We start from the raw sequence: 26,990 nt of genomic DNA on the forward strand, positions 1-26,990 counted from the left end.
TGGAGTTAGTAATTCGATATATTGTACAAATAGTCTACTAGCTTTCTAGCATACTGCCATACTTCTCCCAAAGCATACTGCCATACTGGATCCCTTTGTTGTTAGTTTGATTGCAGTGTGTAATTTTAAAAGCTCTATTTATCTACTTTAGACATAACAACTTAAAAAGTATTAACAATCAATTATGAAATTAAATGTGTAATTGTATTTGTGTGAATTGTGTAACATTTTTTCAATTTGATGAATGCTTAGTTATTTTTTTATTACTAATTTTTAGGGGTGCATATTTTGATTTTTGGGTTTAGTTTCGTTTCAATCTTTTCATATTTGGTTCGGTTCGGTTTGAAAACTCAAACATTCTTCAGTTCTCTTGCGCATATAACTATTTATTTATTTATTTTTACTAATAATTTAAATTTTAAAAAGCTAAACAAGTTCACAATGCATATTTGAAATTTCTTAAACTAAAATAAGTAGAAATTGAACCAACATCTTCTGTTTCTGATATATATCGACAACAACGTCACATAGAACAATTGTGAAATTTTAGGCTTACTGTTTGATACTGATTATAACAAAGTTAGTAGTAATCCTAAAAAAAAAAAAAAAAAGTTTACTGTTTAATCAAAATATCTTTCCATAACTATGCGTTAGATGAATTTTAGACCAATTATTTTATCGTCGGAGAATGGAATCGTCTCTTTCAACTCCTTCTCCATCACTCCCGCCTTTTCCTCGCAGACTTCACTCCCACTCTCCGCTCATCTCCAGTTTTCCCGCGATATTTACCGGCACTTTGCGGCTCCGGAAAATTGCTCCTTCGATGGCGACGGCGACGGCGTCATGCTCTTCTCAACCTCCGCTGCTTTCGGCACGGACAGTCAGCATATCTTACACCGAACTCAAGGTGGTCTCCCTCTTTGGTTTGGTTACTGCTTCCTTCCGGTGTTGAGTTTCTCATAATTCATTTCCATTTTCAAAATATGAAAGAAATAAATTGTGTTTTTTGATTTGTAAGTTGTAACTCTATCGCCTTCTCTAGATGCTTCTGATCTGGAGTTACACGCGCTACCATTGTGGGGCGGATCCTTCTTTACATGCATTTATGTGTTTTGTGTCTGATAAAATTAAGTGAAACAGGATAAGAATGCCGACTTGTCGTCGAAAATTGAACAAGGCTTTGGGGCGAATGGTCTTGGACTTGTTTCTATATCGGATGTAAGGACTAAGGAGTGATCTTTGCATTACTTTTAAAAAATAATAATAATAATAAAATTATATACCTACGGGATTTAAATTTAAATTGCAGTAGGTAGATTTTGGCATCTGTTCATGTATGGTCTGTTTTTTCTTTGATATAGGTTCCTGAGTATACTTTGTTGCGTGAGAATCTTCTCCGTCTTTCATCAAGGTAAGAAGAGTTTCGATATGTTGATTTGGTCCTAAATTATACTGTGTTTAAAGATATGATTTGACTTTTTAAAAATATTGCTTATCAGATTAGCTAATGTTTCTGAAGACGTGAAAAGGGAGCTGGAAGATCCAGATAGTCGGTAATAGAACTTATCCCGGGAGTAATGCTGAGATCACATCTTTTGCTAGTCATCATTATAGGAGTCAACGAAAGTGCTGTTATTGTCTAGTGCTTTATAAAATTTTGTTGTGTGGCCAAAAAAATTGTTGGCACGTGATCCATATTGAACTCCCCTGAAGTTCATGCTTGTGACATCTATCCACCATTTTTGATCTCTGATTTGTAATGGCCTAGTTACAATTTCCAGGTACAGCTTTGGATGGAGTTATGGAAGACAGATGCGAGATGGAAAGCTTGGTAAAAATGGACAATCAATTAAATTTTTACATGCAATATTCAAAGTTTGTTGTCCTTGCTTGGTGTAATGTAAATGATTTATATAGTGTCTTTTCTGCCTCCCATTTCATGTCTCAGTCTTATATAACCTGTTTGCTACTACATGGTTATTGGTTATGCAGATAAACTTAAAGCATCCTTCTATGCAAATCCAATATTGGATGTTCCTACAACTGAACCATCCCTTTTACAACAGTACGGTTAAGATTTCTCCATTGTGTGGTATATTTTTCACTGTAATGTATTTTGTTTAGCTAAACACTATCTTCTTTTCCTTTGTAGATATCCTTCATTTTGTAGAGCAAATATATGGCCTTGTACAGCTCTGCCAGAACTTGAAATAGGTATATTTCATACATATGCTAACGCTGAAGTAAATAATGGGGGGCATTTGGTTCTGTGGACAAGGCTCCCACATTATGCCATGTTTAGGAAAGGAACATATAGTTCAACTTTATCTTTGTTTTAAAAGAGAAGGTTGCTTTCAGGGCTTGAACGTGTGACCTAACAATGAATGGTTGAGTTCTTTGACATTGCACCAAAAAGTTACCCTCTTCATTAATTTGCTATTATCCACTTAATTCTGTTCATGTACCCTTTGCACCATTCTATATGTGTCAAATTCCTCCATAATTTATCTTGCTTCTACATGTTTGGTTTTAAAATGCAGCCTTCAAAGCACTTGGAAAGCTGATCGTGAATGTTGGGCTGTTGTTGGCTTATCATTGTGATCGATACGGTGAGAGTTCATGATGCTTGATTTCTTTTTCTTAGTAATTGAGCTTTACTACTAAAGAAGAAAACACAAAGCAAGGACCATAACACTTGATGCTTGAATTATTTTAGCCATTTGCCTTGATTGTATATTTGTATCTGTGCACCTATGACTATCTTTCTTTACTATCAAAATATTACAGCTTTAATTAAAATCATGGCAGTGTCAACACCAGCATGTTGCATATTTAGCGTGGCAAATTCATATAAATGTCCATTTGTCCTTGCTTATTAATTATGTACTTCATATTACCTTCGTTTTTTGTTTTGTTTTGTTTTTTATTTTATTTTAAATTTATCTGATTTATCCATGTTTAATTTCCACAAAAATAGAGAACTACTACTCCATATATAAAAAAAAGTTCTAAGTTCCAATTGACCTATTGAAAGTGCAAATTTTTGCAGTATCCAGCAGGATTGCAACAAATGAGAATAAAGACATTCTGCATACACTTCTTCCCTCTAGATCTCATAAAGGTCGACTTCTTCACTATTTCCCTACCCAGAATAGGTAATGCGATATTTTTCTTTATCATCTCTTCTAACCAATTAAACAGTGTTACCTTCTGTATTAGATGTTTCAATCTTTTTCAAGATCATTTGGGTGTTTCTGTTGGTTCTGTGCAATTTGTAATTGTCAAGCCTAGGTAGAATCCCAAAGGCTCAAATTGAAGAATGGGCCAAGTTACTATTTGGGATCTCGTATTAGCCCACGATGGCTAATGCAAGCAGATCTGAAGCATCTACTGAATTCAAAATTTTCTATATTCCATTAAACTACTCTACACCCAAAGTTTAAGACTCTGTAAAACTGTTTGCAACTAATCCTGTTGGGAATTGGAAAATTGTTGACAGAGATCTTTAATTTTTTTTTTTTTAAAGTTCTGAAAATTTTGAAACCACAATACTTAATTTTAGAATCACTTTTATCAATTAGCTGGTTATAATTTTTCTTGCAGTTGCTCTGCTCAAGATGATGGATCTATTCCATCTTGGGCTGGCTGGCATACTGATTGTGCTTCCTTCACAGGTACTGCTTCTCTAAAATCCCTCTTATAATTAAATATAAAAATGAAACTCACCAGCTATGTATGCTCATTGGTGTTACTCTCCCATCTTTTGTTTGTTTATTTGCAAAATTCAAGTGACATAAAAGACACCCCTGCTTGAAGGATTCTAATAAATTAGAATTATTATTACCTCATATTGAAGAAAGCTAGATATGGAGCAATTAGTATAATTGCATATTAGCTTGAAATAAGTGCATCTGTTCTGTTTCCCTGAAAGGATTGGAAAGAAAAGAAGAAATCAGTGACAAATAGGTGCGGTGCAACTGTACCTTGTACATTCAAGTATATGACTCTGAAGAATGAATTTCCCCTCTTAGCATGGTATGCATGCATAGTTGTTGAAACCTAGTGGCTAGGTTGGTAAGTTGGCTGGTCAGGGTGGCTAATGCCCACTCAACATTATCAAACCTTAAATCCACTTTCAATTAAATGTGACCTCAATAATGCACTCCTTATAATCTAGATGATGATTAGAAATAAAGTAGAATTTGTACTTATTTGGTCTTTCCTTTTTTTCATTTTATTATGAATGCCTGATTTTGATTGAATTCAACATGTAGGTCTAACATGTGAAATGTTTACAAGAGATGATGTAGAAATACCTTGCCCTGACAATGCTGCTGGCCTCTATATAAAATCCCGTACTGGTCAAGTTGTCAAAGTATATTCCTTTTGATGTTATGTAGACGTGGAATTTTTTGCCAATTATATATATTATGAACAGTGGAAGATTAATCTTGTCTCTTTAACAGATGAGTTTTCAAGTTGTTGTACAGAGAGATTGCTGTGATGTTCTATGAGAATCTACTAATCTGTAACTGTTTTTACTTTTATTAGCCGGAATATGGTGAGGATGAAATAGCATATATGGCTGGTGAGACAAGTGAGATACTGTCGAGACATCTGCTCTGTGCAACACCACATTGTGTTCAGGTAATTGCCACAGTTTCTTGTGTAGTTTTAGTTCACTCAAGCACCTGAAAACGTTAAAAAGGGAATGAAAAGCTACTGCCTCCAAATTTTAAGATGAGGAACACACTGCTGCCTCAAACTATCAGGACATCCAGGATTGATGAAATTCTCGTTTGCTTATTGCTGTCACGTTTTTTATCGCCCTAAAGAGCTGCACTTTCCTATAAAACTCGAATAATTACATTTGCATCTCTACATAGTGTATATATAATGGATGGAGAATCTATATTCACAGGCACCAAAAGGGGCGGAGGCATCTGCTGTTGGCCGCTCAACATTTGCATTGTTCCTGCAGCCTGACTGGTATGCTATGCTTACTTAGAGGAACATAACGTTTATGTGTACACAAGATTGTGAAGGCTGAGATGGTGATCTTGGTCCTCCCTTAGCACCATTGTCTCTTTAAAATCCAATATTAAGTGAAAAGCATATCACACATATTCTAGTTTCAGGCTGTTTTAAACATAATATTTATTCTAGTGCCCAAGCATTCATGTAGGCCTGTTAATAGCTGATCTCATATATTATTTCCTTAATGCCAGGGATGACAAGTTTAATTTCTCAGAGCTGGCGCATATTCATGAGGAGGTATGTTTATGTAGTCCTTAATTTTGACAATCATGCTACTTCATCCCCATATGGCAGAACAAAAGTTACAAATAAAAAAGATCAAATAAGCCTTTTAAGTAGAGGGAATAGTGTAATTGAACCCCTAATTAAAAAAAGGTTTTATCTGGACCTCCTAAATTAGCTATGTTAGCATTTTGCGGTCATTTTCAACCTGTAGGTGTTGTGATGATATCTTTTTGTTTTATTGCATTTTCAGTTGCGCCACTCCAACCATCCTCAAACTTTCGGAGAGTACAATGAGAGGCTGCTGGACAAGTATTATTAGCTCAAACCGTTAAAAAACTGTATAGTTACGTTATATTTAAATCAAGAAAACACTACATATTCGTATCGAGTTGTCAAAATGAAAATTAAATTTGCTTCAATCTTTTGTGTGTTAGTGTAATTTCCCAACGATAATTACCTAGATAAATATAATAATTCTAAATTAATGAAATTAAAGAAAAAATTTTACTTTTTTTCTTTTTTAGTTATGGGTTTGACAGAGTTAATATTTTTATTTTTCAGTTCGGTTCTAACAAGACTCATATTTAATTACGCATTGATAAATATAAATATAATAATTTTAAATTAAATAAATTGAAAGAAAAAAATAATATTCCTAAAAATTCGTTGGGTTAAATTTGTGTTATTTGGTTCAGGCAATGCAATTCATATTTTAATTGGTCATTGATAAATATAACAAGTCTATACTAAGTCTGATTACATCCACACTGAGTTGAGCTAACTCAATTTAGTTCAAATAATAAACTAGACAGTGAGCAGGTAATTTGCCTATTTGACATCACTTAGATAAAAAGAGAGAACTGAGCGTGAGCCCCTTCTACTTTTATCACAACTTACAAATACACTAGATAGTAGATATTGGATTATTACATGTATTTTGGATAGTAAATTTTTATTTAATATAGTACATTATTATAATACATAATGTATTTTTTTTTTTTTTTTGAATGGAACATAATGTATTGTTTAATCAAGGTATCTTTCGCTAATTACACATTAGATGAATTTTAGACGGCTTTAATCGTCGGAAAATGGAATCTTCTTTTCCAACTCCTTCTCCATCACTCCCGCCTTTTACTTTTACTCGCAGTCCTCACTCCCACCTTCCGCTCATCACCACTTTTCCCGCGATATTTTCACGGCACCGGAAAATTGCTCCTCCGCTTTCGACGATCACGGCGTCATACTCTTCTCAATCTCCGCTGCTTTCGGCTCGGACAGTTAGCATATCTTACACCGAACTCAAGGTCAACTCCCTCTTTGGTTTGGTTACTGCTTCCTATGTTGAGTTTTTGGTTCTTAATTTCAAATTTCAAAATATGAAAGAAATGATTTGTGCTTTTTTGACTCGATCGCCTTAAGTGAAACAGGATAAGAATGCGGATTTATCGTCGAAAATTGAACAAGGCTTTGGAGCGAATGGTCTTGGACTTCTTTCTATATCGGATGTAAGGCTGATCTTTGCATTACTTTTTTTATTATAACAAATTAAAGTAAATATCTATGGGATTGAAGTTGCATTTGGTGAATTTTGGCATCTGTTATATGTATGCTCTGTTTTCCATTTGATATGATTATATGAATGCTGTAGGTTCCTGAGTACTCTTTGTTGCGGAAGAATCTTCTCCATCTTTCGACTAGGTAAGGAGAGTTTTGATGTATTTGATTTGGCCACAAATTATACTGTGTTTAACGATAGGGCTTGAGTCTTTAACAATAATGCAACCAGATTAGCTAATGTCTCTGAAGACGTGAAAAGGGAGCTGGAAGACCCAGATAGTCGGTAATAGAACTGAACTTATCCCCAGATTAATGCTGAGATCACATCTTTTTCTAGTCATCATTATGGTGGTCAATGAAAGTAATGCTTTATAAACTATTGCTATGGTGTTCAAATAAATTGCCTGGCATGAGGTCCAAAATTTCCACTATCCAACATAGTTTACCTCAGATTTGTAATGACTTGTCACAATTTCCAGATACAGCTTTGGATGGAGTCATGGAAAAGAGAAGCAAGATGGAAAGCTTGGTAAAATGGACTAATCAATTAAATTTTTACTTGGAATATTCAAAGTCTGTTGTATTTGCTTGGTGTAATGTAAATGATCTATGTAGTGTATTTTCTGCTTCCCGTTTCATGTCTCAAGCTTTTATAACCTGTTCACTATTATTGGTTATGCAGATAAACTTAAAGCGTCCTTCTTTGCAAATCCAATATTAGATCTACCTACAACTGAACCATCAAATATACAACGGTACATTTATGATTACTGAATCATGGGGAGGAGTGGGTATATTTTTCTCAGTTATGTATTTTGTATAGCTAAAGATTAGCTTGTTCTCCTTGTAGATATCCTTCATATTGTAGAGCAAACATATGGCCTCGTACAGCTCTGCCAGAACTTGAAATAGGTATATTTCAAACATATGCTAATGCTGATTTAAATAACGGGGCCATTTGGCTCAAACATTGGAATTGTAATTGGACTTGAATCAAACGCTTAGTAATCTGAATGGGGTTTTTAGTGAAAATAGTCTCTTTGTTTCATAATAAAAAGGAATTGAGATCAAAATAAATGATTATATAATTTCATATCCAATGCATGGAATGTGACTTCTTATTTTTCTCTTTCCTAATTTTTTTTTTTTATTTGTGTGTAAAAGTAGGTGAGAAGAAGGGTAATGACTTTTGGCATTAGTAAAGGATTTAAATCCAATATTAGGGTACCAAAAATAAACAAACAGACAAGGTAATTGGAATAAGTCTGATGGTGTCCTTGTTTCATTTACAAGTAAAGCATAAATTAGTTTTGATAGTGCATACTAATTTTTGCCTTGTAGTCTATTTTGATGACTTGCAAATTGTAGTCCTTCAAATTAGTGAATTTCTAAAAGAACCTATTCATTTACAATTTGACCACTAATCTATTTATTAAACAAAGTTGATCCCCCTTTTGTTTTCACTCAAAATCTATTAAATGTAGCTAAATATGTGGAGTATTTTACTTAATTCCATACGTGTCTAACACCACTATAATTTATCCTGCTTTTATATGCTTGGATTGGATTTGGTGAATGCCTGTTTTTAAAATGCAGCCTTCAAAGCACTTGGAAATCTGATCTTGAATGTTGGGTTGTTGTTGGCTCATCACTGTGATGAATATGGTGAGAGTTCTTGATGCTTGATTTTTTTTTAAAAATAAGTTAAACATAGCACTTGATGCTTGAATTATTATCTCTTCTCTTCTTTTTTGGTATTATCCTGTGATTTTAGCCATTTGCCTTGTTTGTATCTATGCCTCTATAGCTATCTTTTCGTTAGTATAAAAAATGTTACAGCTCTAATTCCAATCATGTCAGTGTCAAGACTGTCAACACGAGCATGTTTCATGTAGCAACCATAGCTGTGCAAATTTATATAAATGTCCATTTGTCCTTTCTTATTAATTTTGTATTTTGTATTATCTTCCTGTTATTTTTTAAAATTTTATTTATACATGTTTAATGTCCACAAAAATAGAAAAACTACGTATATTAAAAAGTTGTAAGTTCCAATTGACCTATTGAAAGTGCAAATTTATGCAGTATCCAGCAGGATCACAACTAATGAGAATAAAGACATTCTACAGACACTTCTTCCCTCTAGATGTCATAAAGGTCGACTTCTTTACTATTTCTGTTGAAATATTAAATATATCTGCCTTGGGCAGTCCACATCTTTGACTTCTTGGGCAGACTTCTTGAGCAGTGCAGTGTAGTGTCTACCTAGAGCAGTGTAGTTTTATTATGTCTCTTGTGTGTATATATATTAGTGTGTATATCTGAAATAATAGAGAGTAGAGAGTAGAAACATCTTGTAATCTTTGTATAGATCAGAAATATAAATCAGAAACTTTTCTTTCAGTTCTGAACATCAGTTTTCTGCATTTTTTCTGGTCTGAAACATCAGTTTTCTACATGGTATCAGAGCTCAAGTTCTGAAACCTGAAAGTCTTGAAAAATCTCCATTTTCTGCTCTGAAAACCTCATTTTCTGCTCTGCAAGTCTCCATTTCTGCAGCAGAAAATCTCCATTTCTGCCCAGAATATTAGTCCTAAATCAATTTCAGTTTTGATATCCCAGAAAATCTCCATTTCTACCCAGAATATCAGTCCTAAATCCATTCCAGTTCTGATAATCATCCTTCACCAAATCTCTACAGCAGATTTTTTGTTTTGTCATCCCTCACCAAAAAATCTGCAGCAGCTATGTCTAAACTTGATGAAATCCTTCCAGCAGATTCTTTACCTTTGGATTATTCATCCAATTCATCACATCCTTCTCACTCGGCTGTCACAAATCATCCCAACCTTCCTCAAGCCCTCAATGTGGCTACAACATCTGAAGCATCACCCAATGAAGTCGGTCCGTGCTCAAAAATTCAACTTGAGGCACTGCAGAAGATATTTGGGCAGCTATCTGCTGCAAAACAACCAATTCCACCTTCAGCCAAAGCACATGGTAGTATGATAAGTCATCAAGGTAACACCTCTCATGCATTTGCTGCAAATTCCAACAACACAAGTCCTTGGATTGTGGATTCTGGGGCATTAGACCATATGTCAGGTGATCTAAAGGTTTTCCATACATTCAAACCGTGTATTTATCCCACCACGGTCAGAATTGCTGATGGATCCCTCTCTAGTGTGATAGGAACAGGATCAGTCAGACTAACTAATGAACTTCTCCTTTCATCCGTTCTCTTTGTTCCTAAACTAAACTGCAACCTACTCTCCATCATTCTCTTTGTTCCTAAACTAAACTGCAACCTACTCTCCATCAGCAAACTCACTAGGAAACTAAACTGCAACCTACTCTCCATCAGCAAACTCACTACGGACATGAATTGTAACCTACTCTCCATCAGCAAACTCACTACGGACATGAATTGTGTGACTAAATTCATCAGCAAACTCACTACGGACATGAATTGTGTGACTAAATTCTATCCTAATCATTGTGAATTTCAGGTTGTGGGCTCAGGGAAGGTGATTGGCAGTGCTGAAGTTTGTGGTGGTCTCTATATTCTCAAAAACACTCATGAAAATAAACAAGTTCCCAAGTCAGGTTATGCTTTCAATTCTGGTTTCAATTCTGTTTCTGTTTCTGTTTCCAATGAGAGTCTAGTCATGTTGTGGCATTTTCGTCTTGGACATCCAAATTTTATTTATCTTAAAAAATTGTTTCCTAGTTTATTTACCAGTAAAAAGCCCAACCTTTTTCATTGCGAAGTATGTCAACTCGCAAAACATACTCGAAGCATTTATCCAAGTAACCCTTACAAACCTTCTCAACCATTTTCATTAATTCATAGTGACATTTGGGGACCTTCAAGGGTGAAAAATGTTAATGGTTCTAGATGGTTTGTATCCTTTATTGATGACCACACTAGACTCACATGGACATTCCTCATGAAAGAAAAATCTGAAACTGCATCAATCTTTAAAGTTTTTCATTCCATGATTCAAAATCAGTTCAAACAAAAAGTTCAAGTCTTGAAAACTGATAATGGGAAAGAATATTTCAACTCAATTCTTGGTTCATACTTGTTAGATCAAGGAATTGTCCATATTAGTTCCTGTGTCGACACCCCTCAACAAAATGGGGTGGCTGAAAGAAAAAATAGGCACCTCCTTGAAGTATCTCGATCCATCATGTTTTCAAATCATGTGCCTAAACATTTTTGGGGGGAAGCTGTTCTTACTGCCACTTATCTCATAAACCGTATGCCTAGTCGTGTTTTAAAGTTCAAAACACCACGAACTTTGTTCCTACAAGCATTCCCTCATCACTCAGTTTTTTCTTCAGAATTGCCACTTAAAATCTTTGGTTGTACTGCGTTTGTCCATATCTATGATCACAAAAGAACAAAACTTGACCCCAAATCACACAAATGCATCTTCATTGGGTACTCTAGTACTCGAAAGGGGTACAAATGTTACTCCCCATCCACAAAAAGAGTTTATCATACTCTGGATGTCACCTTTTTTGAACACCAATCATTCTTTCCCAAATCTGGTATTCAGGGGGAGAATTCGAGGGAATACCAACTCTGGGAAACACTTCAGGACAACCAGGCTACCTCTTTTTTCCCTAATGTCCCATCATACCAGCATCAAACCACTCTAACACAACCAAATTTATCACCTCCATCATCTGGTTTTCCTTTGCCTTTTCAATCAGATGCGACTCCAGAAAACATGGTCTGTCAACCACCATCCTCTCTCCCTACAATCAACCCACCTTCACCTCTAATCAACCACCCATCCTCAGAAAACACGCTACCAAATTCACCTCCTCAAGCACCACTTGAAGAAAGAAACAAAGAACTTCGTGTTTATAGAAGGAGAAAATTTGAAAATATAGAGGCCAACATACAAAGCAAGGACTGTTCAAGCACACATCCGAGCTCACTTGACCTTGAAAATCATGAAGGTAAGGACCCCATGACCAATGCGTTTGTACCTACTACCATTGATAATATTGATTTGCCTATTGCTCATCGAAAGGGTACTAGAACATGCACTAGTCATCCTATAGAAAGGTATGTTGCCTATGGGAAATTAACTCCTATGTATCGAGCTTTTGTCTCTTCTCTTGATCTTGTCCAGATTCCCACAAACATCTATGAGGCACTAAGAGATCCCAAATGGAAGGTTGCTATCGATGAGGAAATCAATGCTCTTGAGAAAAATGGCACATGGGTTCTTGTTGACTTACCTCAAGGAAAACATGCAGTTGGATGTAAGTGGATTTTCACTATCAAGTACAATCCAAATGGGAGCATCAATAGATTCAAGGCTCGGTTGGTTGCTAAGGGGTTCACTCAATCATATGGTGTTGACTATCAGGAGACCTTTGCGTCTGTTGCCAAACTCAATACAGTAAGAGTTTTGTTATCACTTGCTGTAAATTGTGATTGGCCTTTATATCAATTGGATGTAAAAAATGCATTCTTAAATGGAGAATTGGAAGAAGAAGTCTATATGGAAATTCCACCAGGTTTTGAGAAGAACTCTAGCGGAAGATTGGTATGCAAACTAAAAAAGGCTCTCTATGGCTTGAAACAATCACCTCGGGCATGGTTTGATAGGTTTGCAAAGTCAATTGTAAAAATTGGATACACCCAGTGCCAAGCTGATCATACCTTGTTTGTGAAATTCTCTTTAACAGGAAAATTAGCGATTCTTATTGTCTATGTGGATGACATAATCCTAACTGGAGATGATTCAAGTGAGATTTCAAATCTCAAGAGATTTCTTGCATCAGAATTTGAGATCAAAGACTTAGGACCCCTCAAATACTTTCTTGGAATGGAGGTAGCTCGATCTAAAGAAGGGATTGTTGTATCTCAAAGGAAGTATATCTTAGATCTTCTAAATGAGACTGGAATGCTTGGGAGTANGATGATTCAAGTGAGATTTCAAATCTCAAGAGATTTCTTGCATCAGAATTTGAGATCAAAGACTTAGGACCCCTCAAATACTTTCTTGGAATGGAGGTAGCTCGATCTAAAGAAGGGATTGTTGTATCTCAAAGGAAGTATATCTTAGATCTTCTAAATGAGACTGGAATGCTTGGGAGTAAGCCAGCAGATACTCCAATGGATCCTAACTTAAAGACAAACCGGAGTGGGGAACCAACTCCAGTGGAGAGGGGGAGTTATCAAAGATTAGTGGGAAAACTAATTTATCTCTCCCATACTAGGCCAGATATTGCTTTCCCTGTTAGTATTGTAAGTCAACATATGCACAACCCCAATGAGGAGCATTTGGAAGCAGTTTATCGTATTCTGAGGTACCTCAAAATGACACCAGGTCTTGGGTTACACTTCAGAAAACATGACAATCGAGACCTAGAAGTCTACACGGATTCTAGTTGGGCTGGAGAGTTGACTGATAGGCGATCAGTTAGTGGTTACTGTACCTATGTATGGGGAAATCTGGTCACTTGGCGTAGCAAAAAACAGTCAGTGGTCTCTCGGAGCAGTGCTGAATCAGAATATCGTGCACTGGCATTAGGTATATGTGAAGGGATGTGGATTAAAAGGTTGTTGAATGAATTGAAAATTGAGGTTCCTAGATCCTTCAAAATGCACAGTGATAGTCAAGCTGCCATCAGCATTGCTAAGAACCCAGTTCATCACGATAGAACAGAGCATGTTGAAATAGACAGGCATTTCATTTATGAGAAGATGAATTCAAGAACCATTGAACTCAACTACATTCATACAAAGAAACAAATTGCTGACATATTCACAAAGGCTCTACCTAGGACAAGATTTGAAGAATTCAATTCCAAGCTGGGTTTGTATAATATATACAACTCAGCTTGAGGGGGAGTGTTGAAATATTAAATATATCTGCCTTGGGCAGTCCACATCTTTGACTTCTTGGGCAGACTTCTTGAGCAGTGCAGTGTAGTGTCTACCTAGAGCAGTGTAGTTTTATTATGTCTCTTGTGTGTATATATATTAGTGTGTATATCTGAAATAATAGAGAGTAGAGAGTAGAAACATCTTGTAATCTTTGTATAGATCAGAAATATAAATCAGAAACTTTTCTTTCAGTTCTGAACATCAGTTTTCTGCATTTTTTCTGGTCTGAAACATCAGTTTTCTACAATTTCCCTACCCAGAATAGGTTATGCTCTATTTTTATTCATCAATCTCCTGTAACAGGTTAAACAGTGCTACCTTCTGGGTTAGATGTTTCATTCCTTTTCAAGATCATCAGGTGTTTTTGTTAGTTCTTTGGGACTAGTAATTGTCAAGCCTAGGTAGAAGCCTGAAGGAACAACCTGAAGAATGGGCCAAGTTACTATTTGGGATCCCCTATTAGCTCACAATGGTTAATGCAAGTTGATCTGAAGCGTCTATTGATTCAAATATTTCTATATTCCATAAACTAATCCACACCCAAAGTTTAAGACTCTGGAAAATTGTTTTCAACTAATCCTGTTGGGAATTAGAAAATTGTTGATAAAGAGATCATTTTTTCTTAATATCCGCAAAAATTTGAAAATGTAGTACATAAATGTAGAACCTCTTTGATCAGTTTACGGGTTATAATTTTTCTTGCAGTAGCTCTGCCCTAGATGATGGATCTGTTTCATCCTGGTCTGGGTGGCATACTGATTATGCTTCCTTAACAGGTAATGTCTCACTAAAATCCCTCTTACAATTTAATTAAAAAAATAAACTTCACCAGTTATATTTACTCATTGGTGTTACTCTCCTCTCATAAAATGAATGTCTACTTTTTGCTTGAATTCTACATATAGGTCTAACATGTGAAATGTTTACAAGAGACGATGTAGAAATCCCTTGCTCTGACAATGCTGCTGGCCTCTATATAATGTCGCGTACTGGTCAAGTTGTCAAAGTATATTTCCTTTGTTGTTATATATTATGAACAGTGGGAAGATTAATCTGTTGTCTATTTAACAGATAAGTTTTCAAGTTGTTGTACTGAGAGATTGCTGTGATGTGCTATGAGAATCTACTAATCTCCAACTCTTTTGTCTTTTATTAGCCGGAATATGGCGAGGATGAAATAGCATACCTGGTTGGTGAGACGGGTGAGATACTGTCAAGACATCTGCTCTGTGCAACACCACATTGTGTTCGGGTAATTTCCACAGTTCCTTTTTTATTTTCTTGTGCAGTTTTAGTTCACTTAAGCACCTGAAAGCATTAAAAGGCAATGAAAAGTGTTGAATTTGGAAGAAACACAGGTCTGGCGGGTGGAGAATAACACCACCCGCCAGTTAGGAAGAAGCTAAATGAATAATCAAGGATGGAGAAATGGTTATAATTCTTATATTTCTATATCTATTACTTCATTGCATACTTCATACTCCATACACTGATACATACACATATATATAGTCATGAGCTACACATTGCTCAAGACTATTACACTCCTCTAGGAATAGCACAATGCTCAAGACTGCACATTGCTCTAGGATACACATTGCTCTAGATTATTATTTTAACACTATTGAAACATTCCTGATTTTGCTCCATGATGTTTCAACACTCCCCCTCAAGCTGGAATATCTAGAAGTTCCAAGCTTGAAGTCAAACATAAACTCCACTCTAAATTACAAATGAAGATTACAAGCAACTAGAGGATAACAGTGCTGGATGGCTTCAGAGAGACAATGCTATACACAACCCTTGGAAATGCATCAAGGGCGAAGCTTGTCACGAATATCCTTTGGAATGACGGCACCAAGGGTAAGACAATGCTATACACAACCCTTGGAAATGCATCAAGGGCGAAGCTTGTCACGACCATCCTTGGAAATGGCGGCACCAAGGGTAAGAAATAACACTAACACCTTCACAGCAACATAAGCACTCTATGACTTGCCAACAACAATCTTCATCGAGAGTGGTGGAGGCGAACGGGAGCAAAGGATGAAGCAAAGCCTATAGAAATGAAGATAAACCCAAAAACAGAGCAAAGGAAAATAACACAGAGTTGAAGATAGCACACTGATTGTAGATAGTCACACTCCCCCTTACTTGAAACATGGAAAATAATCAAAGGCCTTTATAGTAGTGCTGAAACTTAACATCCATGGGATAAGGCATACCGGGGATAAAGAAATAGCACGGTTATACCAAAAATAGTAAACACCATGGGAAGAACCAAAGAAGTTCAGCAATAAACCCAAAAACCTTCAAATTTCACCCATAGGCATCAATGGTTGCCAAGAAATTTGCAGCAATTTTGCAGAAAACTGCCCATAGTATTACTGCAGTTTGGGACATCATGTGATGCTATGATGGAGGGAGATGTTGTGTGAACTGAACAAATACTTGACACTAGCAGGAAAAGAGGTAAAAGATATGGTAGTTCAAGATGCAAAAGATAGCATCATACACCAAAAACAGTGGGAAAACAGTCCCGGAATTTTCATATTGTTGACCGGCGACTTTGACCGGCAGTTGACCGACGTTGACCGGCATGACCGGTGGAGACGGGAGATCTGAATACACTCCCAGGTGCGTCTCCTCAAGGCGAATCTACTGGAGGCAACAGCACCTTGAACGGAGATCGGAGGAGAGAGATATGGCCGGAAAAGAGTGGAGACTTCCGCGGAGTGCGGCGGGCAGAGGATGATGGCCACCGGATTTCAGGCGTCGGCTCGCGACGAGGTTCCGAGTAAGGCTGTGGTGGTAGTTTCTTCACACACTAGCCGGAAGTGAGTCGGAACGAAATGGGCAGCCGCGTATCGCCGGAAAAAATGGTTTTTTTTTTTTTTTTCAGAAATGGAAAGGAAGAAAATAGCCTAGAATCTTAGGCTCTGATACCATGTTGAATTTGGAAGAAACACAGGTCTGGCGGGTGGAGAATAACACCACCCGCCAGTTAGGAAGAAGCTAAATGAATAATCAAGGATGGAGAAATGGTTATAATTCTTATATTTCTATATCTATTACTTCATTGCATACTTCATACTCCATACACTGATACATACACATATATATAGTCATGAGCTACACATTGCTCAAGACTATCACACTCCTCTAGGAATAGCACAATGCTCAAGACTGCACATTGCTCTAGGATACACATTGCTCTAGATTATTATTTTAACATTATTGAAACATTCCTGATTTTGCTCCATGATGTTTCAACAAAAAGCTACTGGATTCTCTACTGCCTCAAACTATCCAGACATCAAGGATGGATGGAATTCTCTTTTGATTCTCATCCCTATTGCTGTTGCGTTTTTATGGCCGAAAAGAGTTGTTCTTTCCTACAATCCTTGAACAATTATATTTGCATCTCTACATAGTCTGCATATATAATGGATAGACATCTATTCACAGGCACCAAAAGGGGTGGAAGCATCTTCTGTGGGCCGCTCAACATATGTATTGTTCATGCAGCCTAACTGGTATGCTACTTAGAGGAACATAGCATTTGTGTGCATACAAGATTGTCAAGGCTGAGATGGTGATCTTGGTCTTCCCTTAGCACCATTATCTCTTTTAAATTCGATATTAAGTGAAAAGTACATTACACACATATTCTAGTTCCAGGTTATTTTAAGCATATTTATTCTAGTACACAAGCTTTCGTGTAGGCCTGATAATAGTTGATCCCAGATATTATTTCCTTAATGTCAGGGATGAAAAGTTTAATTTCTCAGAGATGGCACATATTCATGAGGAGGTACGCTTTTTTTGTGACAACCATTATACATCATGCTCACTTGACAGAACAAAAGTTATAAAACATTATGGAGTCTTGTTTAATTACCTTGTGTTTCTTTGTCAACAAATGCACTGTGGTTTTGCCAGTGCCAACATTTTACTGAAGATTAAATTAGCCAAGTTTTACACTTGGCAGGGGCATTCTGTTGTGATGAGATATCTTTTAGTTTTTTTTTTTTTTTTTTTGAATTTTCAGTTGCGCCACTCCACCCATCCTCTTACTTATGGAGAGTACAGTGAAAGGCTGCATGACAAGCACTACTAGTTCAAAGAGTATAGTTATACCTCTACTGTGTAGTTCGCAAGCTATTATGCAAGAGCGGAGTTTACATACCTTGACGTAGTGGGTGTGGGTTTCCCTTGTCGTCCAAAAAAAAAAACTGTATAATTATGTTATATGGAAGCAAGAAAACACCACTTATTCTACACCAAATATATGTATTGATTGCAAACAAATCTACGCATCAATCTTTTATGTGTGTGAGGTGTCATTTATTGACATCAATTATTCGAAGTTGATGTGTAAAATATACATAATATTAACCACAAAATTTCATGTTGGTTTGTTGGTGTTAAATAATGTTAATTGTTGGATGGTTAGCTTAGTAACCATAAAGTTTAATGTTTAACTCCTCGTGAGAGTTGTCTATTGACATTTTAGTTTGAGTATACAGACACTATATGTTAATAAGAAGCCGTTGTGTGTGAGTATAAGTTTAAAGACCGAAGCGAAAGCAGCTCTGTCGGAAGTAAGTTTCCCTGCCATCTTAGTCGTACTAGTCTAATAAACTTTCACTTGAACTGCCAAGACTCGGATTGATGCATGGACTATTGTATTAGTGCAGTAAATTCACCTTAGGACTCTAGTTACTCTATTAGGGCACGGAACGGATGTCATTTATGTCGTTTCTTTTTATTAATCAAAACGACATCATTTTGATGCATGGACTATCGTAAAATTTGCGTCGAAATTGAGATTGAAGTAAGCTGTATATGTTTTCCAAAAAAAAAAGTAAGCTGTATATATTTTTTGGAATCAGCCCAATAAGCCCATTGGTACACTGTATAGTATACACTTTCAACTTGTCTTCTTCAACCTGCGAGCCTTCACAGTAGTATAGTAAGATACCCTGAAAACTTCAGCTGATCACAGATATGGCCTTTACGAGAATGTTGAGATGCCTTTCTCGAAGCTTTACAACCGTTTCTTCCATCTCACCACGAGTCTGTATCGTCGGTAGCGGACCCGCCGGATTTTACACCGCCGACAAGGTGATTTCCAGATTAGATTCAACGAGTTCCGATATTTTTTGGGGAATCAAGTTGCTCAGATGATGCTAATTTTGTTAACATTTTTATTAATTGAAATTAGTATTTTAATTTACTGTGGATTTTATTTTATTTGCAATATTAGATTCTGAAAGCGCATGAAGGCGCTCAAGTCGATATAATCGACCGCTTACCGACGCCGTTTGGGTTAGTCCGATCTGGTGTTGCTCCAGACCATCCTGAAACCAAGGTCTGCTCTTTACTCTCTTGCTCTTTCTATGTGATCTTTACATTTGCGTTTCAAATGTTGAGTTTTACTTCTATGCCTGGACTATAAACTATAAATGAGCAAGGTCAAATAAAGTATTTAAACTTGTATTAGTTGTATATATACACACACATGTTGGATGAGGTGGGACTAGGCTTTCCATTGAGTAGTCATTGGCAAACTTTGCCTTAAATTAGTGAATGTGTATATGTTCAATTCCATGGCTTTTGTTTCATTTATAAGGAGAGGCTTGAGAAAGAAAGTGGCTTATCTTATAATGCTTTGCACTATTCTATTTTTATTGTAGATTGACGGCTGTTAACTTGAGTGAGTGTGTCTAGATGTACTTTGTACATTTCATTGATTCAATTAAATTTTGATTTTTTTGAGATAGTTCTCTTAATATGCTTAGTTTACCAGAATATTTGGAACAGACTGTGACAAACCAGTTTTCTCGGATAGTTCAAAATGGCCGCTGCTCATTCCTTGGGAATGTCTCTCTTGGATCTTCGATATCTTTGTCTGAGCTACGTGGTCTGTATGATGTGGTAATATACTAGTTCTTTCTGAGTGGTCTATCCCTCTTTGCTTTATCAGCTTTTTGGTGTCTTAATTTACTGTTTCGATGTGCATTAAATTTTTCTGCAGGTAGTGCTTTGCTATGGTGCTGAAAGTGACAGAGCGCTTGGCATTCCTGGAGAAGTACATATCATAAACTTGACGTTCTCCTATCTTTTTCTTCTATTTTATGTGTGAAATAAATTGGATGTTATGGGTGATGTTATTTGATGGGTTGCTTTCTTGCTTCTGCCTTTTGGTGAAGAGAATGATGCTTTCTGTTCTTAGCTTTGTGTGTGCATGTCTTGCAGGCTTTGGCAGGGATATATTCTGCTAGAGAGTTTGTCTGGTGGTATAATGGGCACCCAGACTGCAGAAACTTGGCTCCAGACTTGAAGAACACAGATACTGCTGTTGTTGTTGGTCAGGTATCTGCATTTCTTCCGCATAAGTGTGTCTCTACATTCAAGGATCAAAAGTAGTCAAGACACACTAATACAGAATGTTTAGAGTTGCCTACTGACTCTTGATTCTTTAACTGAGCCATATCCTTTGGATTCAAACCCTTTACTTCTGAATTAAAACCAGAACTATGTTAATTAATGTTACAGGGTTGATTTTATTAAGATGGTCACTGGAATTCAAAGTGAACAGTCCTTTATGTTGCTTGAATTTGGTCTCACTATGTCTACACTCCTGGATGTTTCTTGAATTAGGAGTTTTTTCCAGATTTAATGATGTTAATTAAAAGTGCTATCCTTTTTCTAATATCTTATAGTATGAAGAAAATTATTATATGGTTTAATATTTTTCTGGTTGGAGTTTATGTTGCTTTCACTGTACTGCTTTAACAATTTTCTTGCCATGTCCAGGGAAATGTAGCTCTTGATGTGGCCCGTGTACTTTTACGATCAACCTCTGAGTTGGCAAAAACTGATATTGCTTCCCATGCTTTGGCTGCTCTAGAAGAAAGCTCTATAAGGTATTTTTCTCTGGTTTTCTATGATCTGGAAATCACTTGCCCTTTTGTGAATTAATTGATGCCCATGATTGAAATTACCTGCAGAAAAGTTTATGTGGTTGGCAGACGTGGACCAGTGCAGGCATCTTTCACTGCAAAGGAGTTACGTGAAATTCTTGGTTAGTATTTGAACACCATCATTCTAGGTTCTGTTCGTTGAACATATACCCAACTAGATAGATTTGGATTTAAGCTTTTAGCGGCTGGGTTGAGTAAGATATTGGATATACTAGCATCTTGTCTTGTCTTTTAAAGATGCAGATTTGGTTACCTACATGTTTATTGATGTTTTCATCATAAAAGTTAAAGTATGATTTGAAGGAGAAAGGAATTGTGAATGTTCTTCTTTTTCCGTATTATGAAACTATTATTCCATCAGGTATCAAGAATTTGTATATTCACATTGAGGAAGCAGATCTGCATAAAACACCCGCTGATGAGGTATATTTCTTTCTACATCATTTTACATGCTCTGTATTACTAAAAACCTGATTCCTTGAACAACAGTAGACTAGCATTACAACATTTGCAATTCTTACAACTTACAGGAAGTACTAAAGAATAATCGGATCAATAGGAGAATTCACGAGTTGCTCTCTAAGGCAGCTACTTCTGCAGCTCCATTTCCTACTCTTGGCCAACGTGAATTACACTTTGTTTTCTTTCGAAAACCGGAAAGGTTTTCAGAATCAGATGCTAGACCTGGTCATGTAGCTGGTGTGAACTTTGAGCGCACAATTATTAGAGGTAGACTTGTATAATACTCCGTAATTGCCTTTTCAGCTTACTTCCTTTATATTGTTCTTCTGAACCTTTCTTTTATTTCTTTGTAAGCATTGCAGAATAAAACAACTGAAGTTAGTTTTATTTAACAGGAGGAAAAAAAAAACAGGAGATGTCGTGAAGACAAGATATGAATAAGTTATTTGGTTTTAAATTAAAATTATGAGGATTTGATGGAATAATTTAGCTTGCTTTGGCCATTTTTCAGAAGATGTTGGGTCTGGGAAACAGGTTGCAGTTGGTACAGGACAGTTTGATGACTTGGAATGCGGGTACAATGTTGTTTTGGCTTTATTTATAAATTTGCATATCTTATGATTATAAATTGACTCCAATATGCATTGAGATGCAAGAGCTAAAATGAATGAAAGGGGGAAGCTGGTAACCAAATAAAGTTGGGAATTAGAAAAATGTGACCTTGGGAAATTTATTCTACCATGTGTCCATATTTGCACTAGTGCCATTATAGTACTTACTGCTTGATGCTTCTGAAATTAGCATACCATGCTCTCACTGTTTGCCAGGCTGATTTTGAAGAGTATCGGTTATAAATCAGTATGTGTTGAGGGCTTACCTTTTGATCCCCGGAATGGTATGTGAAAGAAATGCAGCTCTGCAGAAAATATATTTAATATTATTATGCCTATATGTATTTTCCTAATTGTTTTCAAAATTCTGGATGAATACTATGGTTTCTACGCTTATGAAAATTTAATTTGATGCATGCTCATATGATTCTTAGTCTTGGTTTCCTTCCGGCTTCCCCAGGCATAGTTCCAAACATTAGAGGCCGTGTCCTAAGTGATTCTACAGGAGACCTCACAGAGGTCGAGAAGGGTTTATACGTATGTGGTTGGTTGAAAAGAGGACCAACTGGAATCATCGCTACCAATCTTTACTGTGCTGAAGAAACTGTAAGTCAGCAATTCCTCCTCTATCAGAACACATTAATTTACTCTAGTAGGAGGTGATTACACGTTTGTAACTGATCACTTGATTCATGGCAGGTTGCTAGCATTTCTGAAGATATCAAGAAAGGAATTCTACCATCCACATCTGACCCGTCATCAAAGCCGGGGAGGGAGGGCCTCCTTCAACTACTGGACAGTAAGAACTCCACAGTCATCCCATTCGAGGGCTGGCAGAAGATCGATGCTGAAGAGAAAAGGCGAGGGTGTTTGAAAAACAAACCCAGAGAAAAACTCACCAGTTGGCAGGAACTATTTGAAGTTGCCAGGAAATGAAGATTTCTCGCAATTCACAAACCAGAACATAATTCGGTTTTGACAGCAATGCCCCCCACCCGATTCAATCCTTTTCTGATTACGGATGACATTTCACTTCTGGGTTAGTATACATGAATTCATTCGAGTTCAATACTTGACTTGAGCTGTATTGCATTCTTGGAGTTCATACATTAGGCTAGAAATAATTATTTCTTGAATAATTGAAGCTCTTGTATGGTGCTATGTTGTTAAAATCCCAGATGCTCTTGAGAAACAAAATTTTTCTTATAATTGAAACATTTTTAGAACAAATATGGTGATGAATTATGTATTTTTGAAATCAAATACAAGAAAGAGGTATTGAGGTTGAGAGTTTCAATTGAAGGCTGTATTTCAGATGTCGGTTTTTCATTTGCTCTAACATTAATTGAAAAGATATATGCCATTTTATTGTGAAACTGCATATTTATATTTTATATATTTCATAATACAAGATAGAAATTGTTGTGTTTGTCCAATATAATAAATGGTGTTTTGGTTCTGTGTGTTCCAAGTGGATCCATTATGCAGAGTTGATTGAGAGATTGGAGAATATCATGATGGTGAAATTGACCCCAAATGTCACCTCCTCTAGTTTTTGTGCCATGTCAACATTCCACTCTGCTACTATATAGTATCCTTGCAAAATTCTTCTCTTTTTTTTTTTTTTTAATACTACTAACTCTATTACAATGCAGTATCTGTTCATAACTACTTTTTCAACCTATTGAAGCACAAGAGTCAGTATTGCCTCCACTGAGGCTCGAACCCACCACCTCCGGTATAAAGGGAAGGGTTTGATGCTACTGGACCACAAGGTCCTTGGCTGCAAAATTATTCTTAAATCTTCAGCCTTCCATTTTATCCAAAACACCAACCCTCACCCCCACCCCCACCCATTGACAATTCCTACCCAACTAAAAAGTGCAAACTTATATTGGTCATCGATATGTGAGAATGATTAAGGGCTAGAAATCAAGAGAAAATTGTAATGACATATTTCTAATTGTGGGTAATGCACTGAAATATTTACAAAAATGACACAACAATTTTGTTAAATTTTTCCCTTGCTTTAGAATTGTTTATTTTCCTAGATTAATGGTTAAAATTAGTTTGCAGTTTTACTTGGATGGTCCTTCTCACAAGATTCAACTCGTATATATAAACACATCCATTCATATGTATTTGTTGTAGTAATGGCAATTAATGCAAAAGAATGTATAGTACACAACTATACAAATTCATTACCGTTGAGTTGGACTAGAACTGGACGATGTGGCATGCCGGTTGAATAGAATTAGACCGAAGGAGAGAAATTAGGACATTGACTAGTATATTATATATACATAGGCCAATACATTACACACACACATACACAATTAAAATATACGCTTAAAATATTGGCATGGCCTGACATATTTTCTTAAATGGACCTTATATAGACTCAAGTCTGACCTTTTTATTAAAAAGGTCAAATCAAGTCGAGTCAAAACTAGACCGAGTCGTAGGTCCCTATTTGGGGCCTGGCCTATTCCCTCCCCTAATTCTATTATATTCCATTTTAATCCTAATCCTAATCCTAATCCTAAAATCTTGTGTGGTGGGCAAATGGGGCCTAAAATAGAATTAATGTAGTAATGAAGACTACTTGTTTGTGGAAACTATGTTCTCTCATTTCCTAGGATTTTTCACACATTAATTCCCACACAGTAGTGTTACTTAATCTGATCTCTTACAGTACCCAACAATCCCTAGTTTTTGTTTGACATTATTTTCCAACTAGTGCTGCATGCTGCCCCATATCTCTTCCAAATGCAATGAATTATCATTTCACAGAGGTGATATGATATGATATGATATTAATTCATGCATTCAAACTGGTGTTGAAAGCAACTGGGAAAGCTTAGCTTATTCCTAATCAAATACTACTTGTGTAAGTAATAAATTAACTACTCAAAATATTATTTGAAAAAAGGATGCAACAAAACTTGATGATGATGATGTGATTGACTCCAAGCAAGAACTTTAATTTTTTTTCTAATTTGATTTATTCATAGCCTCATCATGAACTTAATTGAATATGCAAAACTTGAGACGTGTCATGTTAAGGATCATTCGGTTCATGCAACAAGTGAGGATCGAGATTGCAAATTTTAGTTACCTGTAGTGGTGGAAGCAGAAAAGTCGTGTTCGGGGTCAAAATTATAAAGAAAATTTATAATATCAATCGATATATATTGATAGTATCTCATATCATTATATTATATATACAATACATGATTGTATCAAGTATTATTGATAATGATTTTTAATGATACTCTGTGCAATACTGGGTCAGGTTGAATGCATATTTTATATATGAAACCTGCATATAACGCAACCTAATCCACCATGTGTGTGTATAATTTTTTTTAAAAAAGATTTAGTGTGTGTGTGTGTGTATAATTAATTAATGGGTCATACTTGTGTGAGACTGTCTTATGGATCCTTATTTGTGAGACGAGTCGGGTCGGGTTGAATCAACATGCTAATGCCATATTTATATGCGCAAATGTCATACTTATATGGTCAAATGTAATACTAATCAGGAATAAATTTTTGTTATTTATAAAGGAAAATGTAATACTTTTGAAGAAATATGTATAGTAATAATTTTGTATTTTGATGTAAATGTATTATATTTTCCATCAAAAGTATTACTTTTTTCATAATAAGTAATGTTCCCCTTACTTATAAGGAAAAATATAATATTTTTGAGGAAAAATATAATACTTTTAAATCGAAATGTAAAAGTATTACATTTTCCCTTCAAAGTATTACATTTACCATTATAAGTAACAAAAAATTTATTCCTGATTAGTATTACATTTGAGCATATAAGTATGACATTTGTGCGTATAAGTATCACATTTTCACCTTGCCCCACCCGGCTCATGATGAAAGTAAAATAATTACTAGAATGTAGTTAATTCTAAAAGTTTTTATAATTGTCTTTTAACATTTTATTATTTTTAGTTCTAAACTAATAAATTTGTTTGAAAAAATAAAAAATTTAGTTATTATATTTGAATATTTTATATTTAGTATAACTAGTGACTTTTATTATTTTATTATGTGTAAATAATTTAAATATTGTTATTATATTTTGAAAATTTTTAATAAGATAATAAGTGGTGGGTACCCGGTGAGATGGTGTGAGTTTCGAAAAAGTTCACCCGCTTCGTGTCGGGGTCAAGGGCCGATGGGGGTAAGCAGAAAAAAGTATAAAGTTGGCCGAGTGGTGGATATAGCTATCCCCGATCCACCTCGACTCATACTTTTACATCCCTATTAAACCATTAAATAAACACCTTAATTGCTTTAATTCTACTCCTTTATACTCATATTTATTCCCAAATAATGCTATTAGTAATGACTAATGATGCCAAATTTATTTTTTTGAGTACTACTAACTCTGTTACAATGTAGTATCTGTTCATAGCTACTTTTTCAACCTACTGAAGCACAACGAGTCAATAGCTGCCTCCACTGATACTTGAACCCACTCCCATCATCCATGTGAGAGTGTTAACTGGGACACCGGATGCCAAATTTATTTAATTGGAAATAACAAAAGATACAACTTTAATCAATACTAAATATAAACTCAATCATTAATATAATCTTCACAATTACTTTCATTCAATCATTCTTATTGACACACACAAACACAACATATATATATAGTATAGTTGCTGATGAACAAATGAAGTGTTGATTTATTAGTAGAATGTATAGGTTCAGCCCCCCTTAAAATATTCCAAATAAGTCATGTTATGATCTCATCAATGTTTCCATGACAAGAAACAAGTGGGAATTCCATAATATATATATGTTTTTTTTTTCCTTACAAATTCTTCTACGTACTGTACTCCATCCCATACAGTCTTGTTTCTGACCCATTACATGATAGATGGATAGATGTAAAACTTTCAATCCTTGTTTTCATTAGGGTTTTAGATACTTATGTGCCGACCTATATTAATGTGGATGTATACAACTGAAAAATCTTTAATTTACGAAAAAATTTGTAATTACTGTATGTGTTTTGGATGAAGCCTGCATTGTGAACCTAGTCATCAAAGGATTACAAGAAAGTAAATTCAGACTAGGTTATTAATAATAGGAATAAGAATCAAATATGTCATCGAATTGCACACGATAATACAATTAGACCATTGTTGAACCTAAAAA

General features: G+C 35.7%; 3 protein-coding genes across 4 annotated transcripts; all 3 read left to right on the top strand.

Annotated features, from left to right (window-relative positions):
• The first annotated feature begins 664 nt into the window (after positions 1-664).
• On the top strand, positions 665-5,752 carry LOC116026724. Of its 2 annotated transcripts, none has more exons than XM_031268092.1 (15): positions 665-907; positions 1,141-1,218; positions 1,362-1,411; positions 1,500-1,553; positions 1,782-1,856; positions 1,991-2,065; positions 2,153-2,214; positions 2,541-2,609; positions 3,050-3,155; positions 3,604-3,674; positions 4,275-4,375; positions 4,552-4,647; positions 4,922-4,989; positions 5,229-5,274; positions 5,513-5,752. In XM_031268092.1, the coding sequence occupies exons 1-15, from the start codon at positions 689-691 to the stop codon at positions 5,579-5,581; spliced, it is 1,239 nt and encodes a 412-aa protein (XP_031123952.1). In that variant the 5' UTR covers positions 665-688; the 3' UTR covers positions 5,582-5,752. The 2 variants fall into 2 exon arrangements, with proteins under 2 accessions (XP_031123952.1, XP_031123953.1); XM_031268093.1 differs by having other exon boundaries at positions 1,782-1,831; positions 1,993-2,065.
• Positions 5,753-6,338: 586 nt separating this feature from the next.
• Positions 6,339-18,202, top strand: LOC116027297. Its single transcript, XM_031268838.1, has 16 exons — positions 6,339-6,569; positions 6,693-6,770; positions 6,914-6,963; positions 7,052-7,105; positions 7,302-7,351; positions 7,505-7,577; positions 7,673-7,734; positions 8,419-8,487; positions 8,908-8,994; positions 13,985-14,003; positions 14,444-14,514; positions 14,644-14,744; positions 14,895-14,990; positions 17,207-17,274; positions 17,507-17,552; positions 17,790-18,202. Exons 1-16 carry the CDS (start codon positions 6,354-6,356, stop codon positions 17,856-17,858), a joined length of 1,209 nt encoding a protein of 402 aa, XP_031124698.1. The 5' UTR covers positions 6,339-6,353; the 3' UTR covers positions 17,859-18,202.
• A 457-nt stretch (positions 18,203-18,659) lies between these two features.
• LOC116027973 (NADPH:adrenodoxin oxidoreductase, mitochondrial-like) lies at positions 18,660-23,116 on the top strand. The gene is made up of 13 exons (XM_031269774.1): positions 18,660-18,865; positions 19,008-19,112; positions 19,565-19,678; positions 19,779-19,832; positions 20,000-20,116; positions 20,561-20,670; positions 20,755-20,828; positions 21,089-21,150; positions 21,258-21,456; positions 21,701-21,764; positions 22,017-22,084; positions 22,261-22,406; positions 22,500-23,116. Exons 1-13 carry the CDS (start codon positions 18,749-18,751, stop codon positions 22,734-22,736), a joined length of 1,467 nt encoding a protein of 488 aa, XP_031125634.1. The 5' UTR covers positions 18,660-18,748; the 3' UTR covers positions 22,737-23,116.
• The last annotated feature ends 3,874 nt before the right edge of the window (positions 23,117-26,990 follow it).

Source organism: Ipomoea triloba, chromosome 8, assembly GCF_003576645.1.
Source record: "Ipomoea triloba cultivar NCNSP0323 chromosome 8, ASM357664v1".
Lineage (NCBI taxonomy): Eukaryota > Viridiplantae > Streptophyta > Magnoliopsida > Solanales > Convolvulaceae > Ipomoea > Ipomoea triloba.